The sequence below is a fragment of the Nicotiana tabacum genome, chromosome 18, assembly GCF_000715075.1.
Source record: "Nicotiana tabacum cultivar K326 chromosome 18, ASM71507v2, whole genome shotgun sequence".
Taxonomy (NCBI): domain Eukaryota; kingdom Viridiplantae; phylum Streptophyta; class Magnoliopsida; order Solanales; family Solanaceae; genus Nicotiana; species Nicotiana tabacum.
Window position 1 is genome coordinate 133656677 of NC_134097.1, and position 17647 is coordinate 133674323.

The following is a 17647-nucleotide window of genomic DNA, read 5'->3' on the forward strand; positions in this document are numbered from 1 at the left end:
CTCACATAACTATTTGGTATATAATGGCTTAACTTATGGGTTTGAAAGCATTACAGGTACTTGTAGACGCTTAGGTAGTTCTACTCAAGGATTCCGTAGGCCAACTAGGAGTTGGATACTCAATACATTTTCTGAACAAACTTTAATTCCTATAACTCTGTCTAGATTTTTCTAGGATTTTGCCTAACCGTTACTCTGTAAAATCACTGAAAATGCTCCTGAACTTGAAATTCTAGGAAGTATTGGTTATTTGAAAATAAATAGATAAAGGCGTCTGAAATGAGACACTTAAAACGTTTACGGGATTTGGTAGACCTTATGTGTGAGCATTGCCTTGAGGAGATCTTGCACTATGACCAGCTGCCTAGGACAGATCTTGCGCTAGAGTTATGTGGGAATAGTTTCTTTCTCTATATTTTAATTCGCTACAGTGGCAATCTTTTTCTTGGTGCTTTCATCTGTTGAGTGTGGTTCATTAGGTCACATACTTTCACTATTGATGGGATATCACCTTTTGTTTGGAACTATAACTCTGAAAATAGTACTCGGATGGAATGCCAGTTGTCAGAGCTCTATCTCTTTCTCACCTGGTGTTAATTTTGCTCTCTCATGTCATGTTTTCTCTCTATTTTGTTAATTTAGCTGCAAAAACATTGTAAAGCAGCTCTTATTCTGACTTAATGTTTGTAATTCGAATTACTAAACCTTTAATGTTGCAGCGCAATCACATGTGCATATCAATGGAGTTGGTCACAGCAGTGTTGGGGGACCACGGACAACGCCCACGAGATGATTATGGTAAGGTTTAAAAGGAAGCCTAACATCTCCATTAAATTATATCCTTGGAAGAGGTCATATGTCTTGGTTTCAAATAGTCTTCAGTCTTCTAAATGAGTGCTTTGACTAATTTTTGGGTGAAAATTGGCTCTCAACTATATATTGGTCTTAAGAGATGAAAATCTGTTAGTTGTGCTGAATCACAACTTAAAAATCTGTTGGTGCTTGCTATGTAGAAACCTTCATAGTTTTGGAGGTTAAATGAGAACGTGGATTTATGTACGGTCTGAGCACCACGTTTTCTGATATTCCAAAATGTACTTCGTTGTTGAACAAGGTTGTTTATCGTTATGTGCTTGTAATTGACTATTGCAACATCTATTAGACTGGCACCCTTTTGCTGACTCTCTTTCCAATCTTTCTTTGAACAGCGGTTGTGACTGCAGTCACGGAGTTGGGAAATGGAAAACCAAAGTTCTATTCAACTCCCGATGTAATCGCTTTTTGCAGGGAATGGAGACTACCAACCAATCATGTATGGCTGTTCTCAACGAGGTATGCGTCTCAGTATGTCTGGTTTCATTCTTATTTAAATACTATTAATGTCACAGTTGATACAAGCAACCGTTGGGTTTATGACATTATGGCCTTTACTTCGAACATGCTATTATTTTCTTAGTTTTTCTGTTGATGACGACATACAATAAAGCAAATTGGTAGAAATGGAGCTTTGTTTCTGGTTGGCTGCCATGAAAAGCTAGGTCATGTGGTGACTCTAATACCCATTTTGAATCGCTTTCTTACTAATTGAAGATGGTTTCTTATCCCATCATTGGAAGATTCTGTCTCTTGTATACAGATGGCTCTTCATGCTTTTTATTAGCTCTCAATGTCAATTTCACTGGCCTGTTGTTTCACATTGTCTCATTTCCATTTAAAAAAAGAAGATTAAGTTTGGGTCTGTTTCTGTCTTAATGGAGGTATGAAAAACTATCTATTTCTGAAAAAATACACTTGTTTCCACATGAAGGAAATCGGTGACTTCCTTCTTTGCTGCGTTTGATGCACTCTGCGAGGAAGGAACAGCAACAACCGTTTGCCAGGCTCTTGACGAAGTTGCTGATATTTCTGTACCTGGTAAGTTTAACATCGTATAAAATATTCTTTAAATTGTTCAGCTGATTTCATTTGATTGATCATCTTCTGTACCATTTCTCTGTTTCGACACATTCTCCTTCCAGTTTTTTGCGGTTAACTTTTTCTGGTAGGAGGTTCATTCTACGAGTATTCTGTTCTGCGCTCTTTGCGTGAGATGATGTAGTTTGACTAAGAGTTGGGTGCAGAACTGCTTGGTACATTAGTCTGGAGTGGGAAAAGGTGGAATTGGTACTTTAAAATATGTCAGGCGATTGTTGGGATAAAAAGTTTTAATTATACTTATTGTATGTCGTTGCACTGCTGGAGAAGGAAAAGTTTTTTAAGCAATGAAGTGACATAACGTTTGAGGTTTAAGTAATCTAATGGAGGAAGAGTTTGGTCAGATGCAGTGTCATACATATCCCGAACCCCTCCATATACCATGTTGTTGTCATGGTGTCCCATAATCTACAAAGCAACTCACTGGTGTGAATAGCAGGGTCACTGACCTAATAAAGAGATACTGCAGATTTTTTCTTTTTCTTCTCAAAAAAAAAAAAGTTGACCAATGACCGAAATCTAGAAGCGGTTGATAAGGTGAATTTAGAACATAATATTACAACTAAAACCATGGAACATTTTCAGAATTCATCAAAGTCTATCAATCAACTACAACTTAATCTCAAAACACTTGGGTTTGACAAAATGAATTTCCTGAGTTTCTCTATTCAGGTTTCTTTCTTCTGTACAAATTAGAGGTTCTAAAATCTCACGCTTATGCGAATAACTAGCTCAACTCCAACTAGTCATTATCGTCTATATGGGTTCTTTATTTATGTTGAACTCTTGTTGCATCAATCTCGAGAGATTTTAGTCTACTGAGATAGCGTTTCCATTTGATTTTGAGCCTACCTCATCTAATTGTATCACAGTTAGCTCATCATATTTTCTATACTTGGCTAGCTTCCTTGTGACCTATTTTTATATTCATGGATTCGCTTATTGATATGTCTATATGTTGGGTGTGTAGTTATGTGGTAGAGTACTTCAAACTTTTAAGCTTCCGTGTATTTTGAAGAACCTGTACGAAGACCTTTCTTCTTACATATGAGAAATATGAGTCAAAAGAAAATAGCATATATCAGATGGTATATGTGTAAGAGGTTGGAGGAAAATGGATCATTTACTTATCTATACCAAGTAACGTGCAGATTGTGAGATATAACTTTCGATCTCTTTTGGCATGTAATGAAGCATGCCAAACACCTTCAAATGTTTGGTTCTTTACTGGGCTTTTAGAAGGGAGAGAAGGAGAAGTACGGAAATATTTCCGCTAGAAACTAGAAGTTCTTTGTTGTTTTTGTAAACTTTCATAGTACCTGCGGGGTTTTCAATTAGTCTGGATGATTGGACACTTGATCTTAGCCAAAAGGCTGAGAAAGGTATAATCTAGATGATTGGACTCTATTTCTGTAGAATCATATTTGGTCTAGATTTTCTACTTCTGTATACCACTTGTATGCATGAATATTGTACAACTATCACCTTATCAAAAGGGGAAAAAAGAAATGAAAAAAAGGTCTAATGTGACCTTATCTCTATGTCGTGCTAGCTCATACATTTCTTTTTTCCGATCCCTCATGCCTTCACTTTTGTTACAACTTGTCTAAGGTTTTACCCTGGATTTTCCTATTGCCTTTTAGCTCTCTTCTCTCTCTTATGCTTTTCAAAGGCCTTATCTCTCTTCAATCCTTACCCTTCACATATGTCGTCAGATTATTTCCCTGCTACAGACAATTGCCACGTGTCATAGCATCTTTTCTGTTTACTTATTTTAATACGCACTTTCATTTATCTGGTTCTTTTATGGATTTCTAAGAGCATATTAATTAGAGCATGATTGGGTCTCCAAAAGCAAAATGCTTCACGTGCTTTTAAATTTTCAATGCTGCTAAAATTTACATCCTATTGGGAAGTTAAGTGGCAATCTTGTAATGCCTATTCTGATTGTCTGTATATTTGCGATTTGACTTTTGGAAATCTAGTATTAGTTTTCTTTCTAATCTGTTCACTTACATCTTGCATTATTTGTTTATGTTGTCTGTGCTCGTCTTTGAAGTTGCCTTTTTTCTCCCTTCATATACTTCGGTTTGATGTGCAGGATCAAAAGACCATATAAAAGTGCAAGGTGAAATTTTGGAGGGCCTTGTGGCTCGCATTGTAAAGCGTGAGAGCTCAGAGCACATGGAACGGGTTCTGAAAGATTTTCCTCCTCCGCCATTAGAGGGTGGTAAGCTGATTATTTCCTATATGGTCTCACCAAACTCTGTACCGATATTTATTGGGGTTTTAGATGTTTTATTTGTATACTTAAATGAAGTAGTGAGAAAATTGTTTTGTTAGGTGGTGTAATTTTCATTTGAATGGTTAGAGAAGCCTAAATAACAAGTATGAGTGACCCGCATCACCTTGTGACCGTGTTTTGGAAGTGTATCTTCTATTCGTCATCTCCTAGTTGTCTTAGTCTTCCTGTAATACACCCAAGTTGAATGTGAGAAGCATGAACTGAGCTTGAGGCTGCCCATTCAGTGTATCCTCTATATTACTTCCCTTTGTCTCAATATATGTGATGCACTTTCCTTTTTAGTTTGTCCCAAAAAGTGTGATGCATTTATTTTTTTAGAAATAAATTTAACTTTAAACTTCCAATTTTATTCTTAGTGAGATGATTTATAGCCACACAATATATATGGTTTGTTTTAGACTATAACTTTCAAAAGTCTGTCTTTCTTTCTTGAACACCGTGCTCAGTCAAAGTGCATCACATAAATAGGACGAAGGGAGTAATTAAACGTGGTGCTACACTTGTTTCGCTCCATGGGACAACCAAAAAACTAGTCTACATTTCTTTTGGTGGTTATGTAAGGGGAGCTAAATTAATGTTAGGAAGGACTATTGATACTTTTCTCATAAGTAAGACTTGATACAACCACAATCCTCAATTTACTCGGCCTTTTTCCAAATTTCAAAAGGGTATGAGATATTATGCTGCTTGTCTAACAAAATAGCTTTTGGTTTATTGAGCTTGAGAGGGCAAAATTAGGCTGATATTTTTCGTACAAAAAGTGGTAGTACTTGTAGTATTATATAAAAAATCTAAGTACATCTTGAATAGTATCAAAGTAAAAGATATTTGATGAATACTTTCGTGGGAGTTTATTAAATTGTTGAAATGGTGCGTATTCCAAGGTATTATCTCCATAAAGGATGTGAATAGAACTCTCAAACTGATATTGTATTTTAGTGCAAAAATTTAGAAAATAGAAACAACTTTGAACTGTTTCTTCTTTAAAAATTCAAGTGCACCTTGAACTTATCAAATAAAAAAGAAGAAAAAAATTCAAGTATCTCTGGAATATATTTCATCAATCATAGTAACAAAAACATGAAGATTCAATGTTGAAGTGGGTCAAGTAGGACTCAGCCATCAGATGAACTAAACAGAATGAAGTCGTACTAAGCAAATAGTAATGTCCTCTCTCGAACAATTCATGTGATGTGAGGCAGTTACATACAAGTCTACACTTCCAATTTTCTTTGGTTGTCTGTGCTTCTTATCTTTTTCTACTTTTGCATGTCCTTGATGTGAATCAATTCTTTTAAAATTGTGCTAGGTATTTGGAACGTAGGTCCTTTGACGGGAAAGTTGATGGAATTAGTGGTATTCCTGCCAGAGATGTCAAAAAATATAGAGGACTCCTAGTTTTTTTTTATTTTGTATAATATTGGTCTATGAGGAGCCTAAATGGAGCGCCATAGTCAACTAGGATTCAATAGCCGACCCGAACTTACTTGGGTTTGCGGCATAGTAGTTATTGTTGCTAGACATTTGGTTTTAATTTTTATATTTATGCACATAAGTAATTTAAGTGGGGAACATGGTCACTGAGGATTTATATAGACGACCTCAACTTGTCTGGGACTTTGTCGTAGCTGTTGCATGTACATAAATGTTTTCCTTTTTTTTCCAGAGGGCTTGGACCTGGGACCTACACTACGTGAAATTTGTGCTGCAAATAGATCAGAAAAGCAGGTACTGGATGTCTTCTATGAGGTCACATAATGTACCAGTTCAGCAGCTAAGAGTAATTTCTTGTAACCATAGTACCTAACTCTATGTCTATTCTATGTATGCAGCAAATAAAGGCACTTCTTCAGAGTGCTGGCACGGCTTTCTGCCCGAATTATGTGGACTGGTTTGGAGATGAAGATTCTGGTTCACATTCAAAAAATGCTGATCGAGCTGCTGTCTCAAAGTTCTTACAAGCACATCCTGCTGATTTTTCCACCAGAAAATTGCAGGTTTGGGGAACTTCTCTGAAGAGAACCAATTAAATATCAATCTCTTGATCTTATTGTTGGTTATTTAAATCATGATAGTCATCACTGACCTAACCAAATTAGTCTCTTCTCACACCTATGTTATCTCAATCAGATTATAGCAATACCAGTGTTCACAATTAGACCTAGCTAGCTAGTATTTGTATATGTTAGTTCTTCCCTAGTAATCAGCATATCAGATCACTTTCTTTTTATAGCATGTTCAACAAAACCACATTTTAAAATAATTGCTTTCACCATGACGATTGTGTATCTTTTCTCTTAAGCAGACGCAGTGTCACGATCCAATTTAGGATCATGACCGACACCTAGGAGCAAATGCCCCCAAGTAAGCCTCATCAGTATTTTACAGAAAATCGGACAGAGTTTCCCCTGTTTTTGGACTATCCCAAAAATTTTCCTATCTCAAATCAGCAACCAAACATCTGTCACGACCCAAAATCCCAACCTGGTCGTGATGGCGCCTCTCGTGAGGACAAGGCCAGCCAATCAACAAAACAGTACATCTCTTTATAATTACTTAGCAGGAATAAGTCTAAATCATGGGCAATATAATCCTAAATGTGAAATAAACGTGATAGAACAAAGAAAATCATCCCAACTCAGCCCGAAATCGGGGTGTCACAAGTCATGAGCTACTACCGAGTTTACTAATATTTTACAAAGTCTGAAATTATCATAAATAACAAAGATAAGGGAGAAAACGGGGCTGCGGACGTCAACAACTACCTCGTTACTCCTAGTCACCGCCTGGCCTGGAAAGAATCAGCGCTCAGGAGCGAACTCAGCTCTGCCTGTATCTGCACACATGGTGCAGGGAGTAATGTGAGTACTCCGACCCAGTGAGTAATAAAAGTAACTACAGTCCGAAGATAAGAAAAACCAGTAAATACACAAAGTAAGCTAAAATCCAAATATGCAGCAACATATGGAACTGAGCAGCTAAACAACAGTATAGATACAAATACATGAATACAATGCAATGCATATGATGGTACATTCCCGTACCCACTGCGGCGTGCAGCCCGAGCCATCCCTATTTATTTATCGTCGACGGCGCTCACTGGGGTGTGTACAGACTCCGGAGGGGCTCCTACAGCCCAAGCGCAATATCTTGGTCAGTCATTGTTACCTGACCGGTCAGCCATTGTTACCTGACCAATTTATATCATACAGTGCCATTGTTACTACTGTTCAAGTATATCATCCAGTGTCATTGTTACCACTATTTCAAGTATATCACACAGTGTCATTGTTACCACTGTTTCAAGTATATCACACTGTGTCATTGTTACCACTATTTCAAGTATATCACACAGTGTCATTGTTACCACTGTTTCAAGTCACTTTATAACCAGTCCAGAAAATAATATAATAAGCCCCTTGGACATTTACAAAACAGAAGTTCCCAGCCCGGAATACATTTAAAAATATCATTTAAGTTTTCAACACTTAGAATTATGGTTGAGTTTGCAAAACAGCATTTAAAACCTTGGACTGAAATTAAATGATATGCAAATCATGCTAAGCAGCAATATCAATCCTCGAAGGATTTTACCAATCGGCACAAGGCCCCAAACATGGCATCAAGCCCAGTAATATCAATGAAGTATGTGTATCAATCACTAGTATAGTATAAACATCACACGGGGTGGACCAAGTCACAATCCCCAGTAGTATCCGACCCCGCACTCGCCATGGAGTGCGTGTCACGCCTCAATATAGCGTTACGATGTGAAAGTACGGGGTTTCAAACCCTCAGAATAGCATTTACATCTATTACTCACCTCTAGCTCGCTATGCCCTTGCTTCTCTAATTGGCCTCATCGTGTGACGAATCTGCCAAAAATCACACAAACCTCGGTGAAGTTCGATTTCTAAAAGACGGGGTTTTAACCATACATATCTGAAATTCGCCCCTTAATGATACTATAATGATCCCATACAGTTATGTAACTTCAATCTACCATATAACACTCAATATGGCCAATATTAGTACTAGATCCCATAAATTATGCCATTTAGGCATATTATCAAACATCTTGTAGGTATAAATATTTACACCTCTTAACTATAGCAATGGTTCCTCCAACTATCACCATTAACCAACAATTCATCACACTATTATTCTTTAACAATTTATACTCCTAACATCACAAGTGTGATCAACCATTCACACCCAAACCAACAAAAATTCCATCAAATAAACACCTCTAAATCCCTACCATGTTCATGTATTTAAATAGGGAATTTATGGCTTCCAACCACCATACAATAAGTTGTAATACTTGACTCATACTCATATTTTCATAATATATCCATATATATGAGTCTAAGGTGTAGGATTTACCTTTTGGAAGAAATCTTGCAAAACCCTTCTTTGAGTTCTTGAAGGAATTTCTTGAAAATCTAAGGATTTTTAAGATCAATCCATGTTAATATAAGTGTTTGGGAGTAGTAATCAACTCAAAATACTCCAAAAATCTTACCTTAGGATCATAGGGATGAAGTTTGGGACGAAATCCCCTTGAGAGAGCAAGCCTTAACCCCAAAAATGAGTTGGGAACTCTCTAGGCCGGTCTTGGGGTACTTAAAAACCTTCAGTCGCGTAGTTCGCGCGTTGTTCGCGCGTTTTGCTGAGCATTCTGCCTCAGACGCGCGAAATGCGCGACTTCGCGCGATACTTCGTGCGCTCTGACACCTGACCCGTGAAATGGTCATAACTTCCTGTATACACTTCCAAATAACGAACGGTTTGTTGCGTTGGAAACTAGACTCAAAGGGCTTTAATTTGATAGTTTTTAGCTCACACAACTCCTTATATAACGAGAGATATTATCGTTCAAAGTGAGGCCTTGTGCGCACTTATTTACAACTTTCGTCTATTATGAAATTTCCAACTTGAAAAGTTCCCGTTAGCCATCTGAAATCATCCCGAACCTCAACCAAAAATACCAATACATCTTATAATATTATTCAAACTTGTTCCAATTATCAAAACACCTCGACTAATACCAAAATTATCGAATTACACCGAATTCAAGTCTAAGTTCCTTTAAAACTTCCAAAACGCGCTTTCGATCAAAACTCGACCAAGATATGTCCGAATGACTTGAAATTTTGCACACATATCCAAAATGGCATAACGAAGCTACAGAAATTCTCGGAATTCCATTCCGACCGTCGGATCAAAATTTCACCTATCAACCGGAAATCGCCAAAATACTAACTTCGCCAAAATGAGCTAATTTCTTCACCGGACCTCCAAAATTAATTCCGATTGCGCTTCTAGGCCTTAAATCATCCCCCGAAACTAACCGAATCATCGGAATTCAATTCCGAGCTCTCTAACTCACAAGTCAACGTACAGTTGACTTTTCCAAACTAATTCTTCCTTAAAGAGACTAATTGTCCCATTTCATACCAAACTCGATCCGAATTGACTCAAATTCACCAAGTACACATATTGAAACATGAATAAGCATTTAACGGGGAATACGGGACGAAAATACAGGAAACGCGGTTCGGGTCGTTACAACATCCTAATAGCAATTCAAATGACAATGCCCTTATCAATTAACCAAAATAAATATCTACCTTTAATAATCCACCCACTAACAACTAGAAATACTACTTTATCTTCAAATTTGATAAGAATGAGCGATACTCAACATAAATGTATAATAACGAAGAATACTCAAGACACTAAAATATTGACTATGGAGCGACCCTAAAAGTTCAAAGAAAAGATCATAACAATAAATAAAATCTCCGCCCACGCGAACAAGTACGAGGCTCACCAAGAACTATCAACCTGTGCACTCTAATTAACAAAATTCTCGCCTGCGTCAACTGATGTCTCTGTAAAAGAAAATTAGCGGGGAATGAGTCGCTAGCTCAGTGAGTAATAACACTTAACCACAACCGTTTTTATTGGGGACAAGTCAGAAACACGTTAGTATCTCAAACAGTTAATAACATAAAAATGCCTTTTCAGAAACAATAAATAATTTTCAATCTCATCATGTTCTTCTTGTAGTATAATACAATCAATAATTTAGTAATAAGCTCGGTAACCACTGTATAATATCAATATTCACATTTGGGAGGTTTCAATGAATGGATCATATAATCGGTATAACTGTGGACTTCTTCGCAAGAAGTCAATATAACGGTAGTCCCTACTCGAGGGAAATCGGTAACGGTATGCTAGTTCTACCTTCCCACAACGAGGGCTATAACTGTACTTTGTAATCGGTAAATACAAGGTGCACCAAGTCTAACGAACCCGCCATTAGCTACGGGATCCTTCAAAGTCTACTCCCATTTATACTTGTCTCTGTATCCGTATATACTCATAAGAAAATATTTTAAAATAATATAGGGCATTTCGGTTCTTATCAAATCATGTAATTTCATTTCGATAATAGTAAATTCAAGTAACGGTAGAACATATCTAGTTACAACAAGAATATTTAAAACAACGGTAATCATCTCAAATAACTATTTCGGTATCATATCGAGTAAAAGACTTGTCCCACATGCAACTCAAAATAATCGGTAACATATTCATATTAAAAATCATGTGTAAATCATACAAGTTATGAAAACACAAATTGCGGTAAGATTACTACTCACCTCTTCATACCAACTAGCCAGAACTCGACTTCTTATCGATCCAAATGCTCAATTTGTGTACAATCTATAAATCAATATAAATCTAGTATTACCACTCTTGAACTCTATAATCTATCTCACTTTCAGTAGATGTTTTTTTTCCTCGCTTATAACCGACATCTTGTTTCCACTTTACCATATTCATTAGACTATGTATCATCTTTATATAAAAAATGGAAAATAATTATCTATCGCTAATTTATTCTTCCAAACTTAAAATCTTTGTACTACTCATCATAGAGGGAATTTGCAGAATTAGTAATAATAAGTTTACATCTTGTATCCTCTTAATAACTTGTTAAAAATATAACCAATTGATTATGTTCTTTGTTGCTATCTCCATATTATTCTAAATAATAATCTGATTTTTTTTCCCAACTAATCCATCAAATATATAAAAAAATCTGATTTCTTGTTCATGAACATTCTTGCATCCAAATCATTTGGAACTCACTGAGTTACTAGTATCACTATTTAACTGAAATCATGAACTCTATAATCTATCTCACTTTCAGTAGATGTTTTTTTTTTCCGCTTATAACCGACATCTTGTTTCCACTTTACCATATTCATTAGACTATGTATCATCTTTATATAAAAAATGGAAAATAATTATCTATCGCTAATTTATTCTTCCAAACTTAAAATCTTTGTACTACTCATCATAGAGGGAATTTGCAGAATTAGTAATAATAAGTTTACATCTTGTATCCTCTTAATAACTTGTTAAAAATATAACCAATTGATTATGTTCTTTGTTGCTATCTCCATATTATTCTAAATAATAATCTGATTTTTTTTCCCAACTAATCCATCAAATATATAAAAAAATCTGATTTCTTGTTCATGAACATTCTTGCATCCAAATCATTTGGAACTCACTGAGTTACTAGTATCACTATTTAACTGAAATCATGAACTCTATAATCTATCTCCCTTTCAGTAGATGTTTTTTTTTTCCGCTTATAACCGACATCTTGTTTCCACTTTACCATATTCATTAGACTATGTATCATCTTTATATAAAAAATGGAAAATAATTATCTATCGCTAATTTATTCTTCCAAACTTAAAATCTTTGTACTACTCATCATAGAGGGAATTTGCAGAATTAGTAATAATAAGTTTACATCTTGTATCCTCTTAATAACTTGTTAAAAATATAACCAATTGATTATGTTCTTTGTTGCTATCTCCATATTATTCTAAATAATAATCTGATTTTTTTTCCCAACTAATCCATCAAATATATAAAAAAATCTGATTTCTTGTTCATGAACATTCTTGCATCCAAATCATTTGGAACTCACTGAGTTACTAGTATCACTATTTAACTGAAATCATGATAAATCAAAGACACTCATATCAATGGAATAATAAGATATACCTTGAATTTAGAAATAACAATGGTTGAGAATAATAATATTGAAGCACCAGGTTGTTAGCAGCTATGGAACTCTTGCTTGATTTTCCCCTACTTTGGAACCCTAAGCTTCGTTGCTTTCTCCTCTATGTTTTTTTTTCTTTCTATGTTTTAGCTTCTGCTTCTTCTTTGCCGCAGCTTTGCTGCAATTCCCTTTTCCCCTCTTCTTTTTTTTTGTTTTGCCGTTCCAGTGGGCCTTTGCCCATCTTTTAATTAGGTTAGGTTCCCTTTTTTTTTTTCTTTTGTTGATTCCTTTTTTTTTTTTTAAAAAAAACGTTAGTTAAAGACTTATATGCCCTTATTAATATATAAGGTATTACACGCAGTACGAAATATAATTCATGGTTGGTGCTGTCCCTGCAAGAAACACAGTAGGTAATGTAGGACTATCCAAAAGGGAAGATACATGTCAACAGAATTCACCAAAGTTTATTTATGAAGGTGATCATTTTACTTGTAAAAGGAAAATGAAGGAGATAATACACTGCAAAGGTAAGGTATAATAGTGGAAGTACCAAGTTTAAGGAGGTTCCAGTACTGGATAAACATGTAAACACCTGAATCTGATTAATCATAGAGTACCCTCGCCGTTTTGTTTCAGTTTGAGAGGATAAAATCATACTGCAATTTTTGCTTGGTCCTAGGCACTTTTATGTGCTTAAAAACAGTAGTGAGAACATGGGAAAGCATTGCAATTCAAGTATCTTGGAGACATCAGAAAGTGAGAATAACTGCTCTCTCAAAGAAAAAGTTGTGTAACTGGGATATTGAGCTGGCTTGGCATTTTTGGCGCACTCTGTGGATTTCAAATATTTCACTGCATATTTCATGTTTTGCTGTCACATTCTCGTAGCATTACGTCTATGCTCTCTCCCTTGATAATTATGCTATGGTTTTGTTTGACATGAATTTTAAATTGCAAAAAATTGTATGTTGGTGTTTCTTAGAGTGAGATGATGAGTTGTTAGGCTTCTGGCAGAGGCGGATCCAAAATTTTGGCATAATGGGTGCACTATTATGAAGAGGTGAATCCGTGATATAAATTTTACGAGTTCAATCTTTAGTTCTTACTATTGGCGCACCCATTACACTTTTGGAATTATATGTTCAAAAATAATTTTTTTAAAATACTAATTTTCTTACATCTATATCTATTTTCAATGTTGAAAATATTAGGATCAGTTGAATCCATTGACTATATGCTACATCATACACTGCTACTTATAATTATTATGTACACATTTTGTTCAATCATATAAGATTTTATAGTGACAAAAGAAGAATATAAAACTCAATATTTGAAAATTTTGAAAGAATAAACAAAACAAAAAAGATATAAAAAGAAAAGTACTTAATTAATACGCAAAAAATGACACCAGACACGCACACGCTCATCTCACGTGGGCTAGTTCTAGAAAAAAAAAAGAGAGAGAAAAACAACAATATTGACATAAGAATTGAACTCACAACCTCACTTAGAGAGGTACACCCAATAATCATCACATTATATAATACTGACTATGGGTGCGCACACATATATTGAAATATTTTTGAAAATTATAACATTACCATACATAATTTAGGGAGAGGAGCATCGGTTCACGTGCCCCCATGGAACCCCCTAGATACGCCCCTGGCTTCTGGTGTTGGGAAGGTGTGAAAGTGGATTATGCAAGTTTTGTTGTATTTTGGTGGAGTCTTCCATTGAGAAAGTGAGCTTCGATTACAATTCAGAAAGGAAATCACGACAATCAATTTAACCAAGAAAGGAGTACTATTACGTTGTAAATTTGGTGTTGATATTTTAAACTTGCTTTACTTTTGCTCCCAATTTTAAGTGACTTTTGCACTTATAAATGTGTCTCATTCATCTTACACCGTACTAAGTCGAGGTGAACACGAGTGGTTACAAGAGGGGAAGTAATGTTCCACTTTCTTTTAGCTGCACATAACAACAGAAAGGGAAGAAGAAATACCTCCCTGGTCGAGGTGAACACGAGTGGTTATAAGAGGGAAGTAATGTTCCACTTTCTCAATGAGTCCATCTTCCTCTTCACATCGTCCTCTTGTCCCTTCCTGAGGTTGAAGATGGTTCTCTGGGACAGTCATATTCCTGTTCACTAGTTTTATACATCTTTTATTTCATACATCTCTTAGAAGTTTTGGTTTCTTCCTCTCTTGGTCCCGTCCCTGTCATCACTTAATATGTTCTCATTTAACATACACTGGCTGTTCTTTTTCTCTTATTGGTTGGAAAAAAAAAATACTGACATTCTGTTTCAGCTCATGGAACTATGTGAATTGGTCCTGGTTTGTGGCTTAACCTGCGTTGTCATCCTTTTTTTTAATTCCAAAAACCTGATTGATTGTTATAAGATTTTAGTTATCTATCAACTTTGTTAACCATTATTTGGGATATATCCACTTCCTCCAGGAAATGGTTCGTTTGATGAGGGAAAAGCGCTTTCCTGCTGCTTTCAAGTGTTACTATAACTTCCATAAAATTAATGATCTATCAAGTGACAACCTGCCTTTCAAAATGGTGATCCATGTATATAGTGATTCAGGCTTCCGCCGGTACCAGAAAGAGATGAGGTCTATTTTGAACTATTTCAACAGAAATTTGTCACCCCATACCTCTTTTTCTCATCGTTCTGGCAAAATAATGTTTTACCTTTTGGGTTCTGCTGCATATCTCTTGTGATGTTCTTGATTAAAAAAATTCTTGTCATGTCAGGCACAAACCAGGACTGTGGCCTTTGTATCGAGGTAATATTTGTTGATCTATTGTTTCCAACCAAAACTGAACTGATCTGCTAGCTGCTATAGTTGCTAACCTGTAAAGCCTTTTAAAATTGCTATCCTGTAAAGTGTTTAACATGGAAATGAGACACTGTTTTCTGTCGTAAGTTTACTATAAGAGGAATTGCCAAGGATACGGCCGAAACTACTCATTCTCGTCAGATTTAAGAGGATCCTTCTTTCTCTTCTGGGAGTAAACGAGCGGTTTCATTGCTGGTGCTTGAGATGATGTGAAACTTTTGTTAGTCCTATTTAAGGACAGAGTTATGGTATTAAAAAGGCATATAAATTTTTGACGCAAGGGTAATTTTAAGACTCTACTCCAGGGAAACAAAGCGTTACATGGTCATGTTATATATGGACAATCTATAGGACATCAACCAATTCATCAGAGTACATCTGCATTTGATTTTTGAGTTGCAATTCAAAATTAAATATATTTTATGACCTGTTCTATGGACTGGTGGTGTCAAAAGTAGAAAAGCTAGTTGAATATGTGTTGGCAGAAAATTCATGATTATTTTCTGTGGATAGAAAATGGAAGGTTAAATTACCAATTCTCATTCCATTCATCTCTTCTAGGTCGTGAACCTTGTGAGAGGATCAGTTTGCAAAGATTTTCTGCTTTAGAGCTCTATTTTGCCAACACCCCCCCCCCAACCCCACCCTCCAAGCTCCCTCTTTGTCCTGCTTCATGATTGATATCTTCATTCATTTTACTCCAGTTCTTCATCTCGTATTTTCTTTTATGTTTCACTAGAAGGGTAGGGTGGTCTCCACTAATTGAGAGTCCTCTCTCACTCATAGCATCATCTTTTGCACTGTAAGTTGCTGATGTAGTTGTTCACAGGCTTTTTTGTCGACCTGGATTTATTCAAGGCCAATGAGGAGAAAGCTGCTGAAATGGTACAAAGTAGCAATCATATGGTAAAAAATGAGGAAGAGGACAGCAGTTTAGCTGATGAAGATGCAAATCTGATGGTTAAATTGAAATTTCTTACTTACAAGGTAATGCAGCTTTCAAATAAGCTTTCATTAACAGTGAGTTGATGTCCCTCTTGCCTGTTTGTGAGTTGAAACTGGTCGTTCTGCTTCTACTAGAGGCATATTTTTTCAAGCTGTGGTTATCATTTAATTCACTTGTTATAATGCAGAATAGAGTAGTGCATGGAATAGGTTTTCATTATTTCTTGATTGCCAACTATAACCTAAACAATAAGCTTGTGAGAATTGAGACTGGAACAAAACAATCTTAGGTTGAGTTACTATGAGGTAATTTAACTTACAAACTTGCTGCCTTTATCTTGCATGATCACTAAGGGGTCCCCCCTGTCTGGGCAAGAGCTTAACAGTTGGGTCCATAGCAGTGTCAATGGGTCTACGACCTATCACTTCTGTCTCCTCAAGAATGTGAAATGGCAATACCTGATTTAGACTGAGAGACCTGAATGCCTAGAAAATACTTCAATCTGTCTAGATCTTTAGTTTGGAAGTGCTAAAAGAGATGTTGCTTCAATTTAGTAAAATCATCTTGATCATTCAAAACATAGAGTGACCTGGGCAACCGACAAACAAGACAACTACACTCACCCTGAGCAACAAAGCTAGGTGGTGGCTCTATATAAACCTCTTCCTCAAGATTTCTGCGAAGAAAAACATTCTTAATGTCCAACTAATAAAGAGGCAATGACGAACTACAACCATGGATAGAAAAAGACGTACATATGTTAAACTGCAGGAGAAAAGGTATGACTTGTAATCAAGCCCAAATATTTGAGTGTAACCTTTGGCAACCGGTGAGCCTAAGTCGATCAATTTGACCATCTGGACTAACTAACATAGATTTACCTGGAGGCAAAGGAACAAGCTCCCAATTACCATTAGTGTGAAGAGCCAACATCTTTCTGATCATAGCCTCTCGCCATCTAGGATGAGAGAGCGCTTCACCTGTAGACTTAGGGATATAAACAGTGGAGAAAGAAGACAAAAAGGCATAAGGGTCTGACTATAACCGGAACTCGCTGTCATAATTGGGATTAGGATTATGAGTGGAGCGAGTACCTTTTCGAAGAGCAATTTGGAAGACTGGGAGACAAGTCCATAGTAGTTGAAGGATCCGGTGCAAGGCGTGAATCATCTGAACCTAATACGGGATGCTAACGGAGATTATAAGTCAAGAGTGGTGGAGATGTAGAATGTGGAGTTGTAGGCGGTGGAACTATAAATGGAAGAGATGTAGGTAATGGAGCCGAAGCTGTTGTAGAAGATGTAGGAGAAATAATGACAGAGACCCCAATAAATGGAAGTGGTAACACCTCATAAATGTCTAGGTCTTCACATGGATCTGTGAAGTACGGTTGAGTTTCGAACCTCAAAGAAGGTAACACCATCGGACATAAAGTACCGTTGGAGTTCAGGTGAGTGCACCCT

The 17647-nt window shown here is 36.3% G+C and overlaps 1 protein-coding gene across 1 annotated transcript in view; it reads left to right on the forward strand.

The window, feature by feature from the left end:
• The window catches only part of LOC107790870 (tRNA ligase 1), a 46028-nt gene that overhangs the window by 9536 nt on the left and 18845 nt on the right, over window positions 1-17647 (forward strand). Inside the window, exons 6-14 of the mRNA XM_075237300.1 lie at window positions 720-798; window positions 1209-1332; window positions 1808-1914; window positions 4076-4204; window positions 5946-6007; window positions 6112-6276; window positions 14850-15010; window positions 15153-15184; window positions 16068-16225. Of these exons, the coding sequence (XP_075093401.1) occupies window positions 720-798; window positions 1209-1332; window positions 1808-1914; window positions 4076-4204; window positions 5946-6007; window positions 6112-6276; window positions 14850-15010; window positions 15153-15184; window positions 16068-16225 (1017 nt within the window). The remainder of the gene's footprint in view (window positions 1-719; window positions 799-1208; window positions 1333-1807; window positions 1915-4075; window positions 4205-5945; window positions 6008-6111; window positions 6277-14849; window positions 15011-15152; window positions 15185-16067; window positions 16226-17647) is intronic.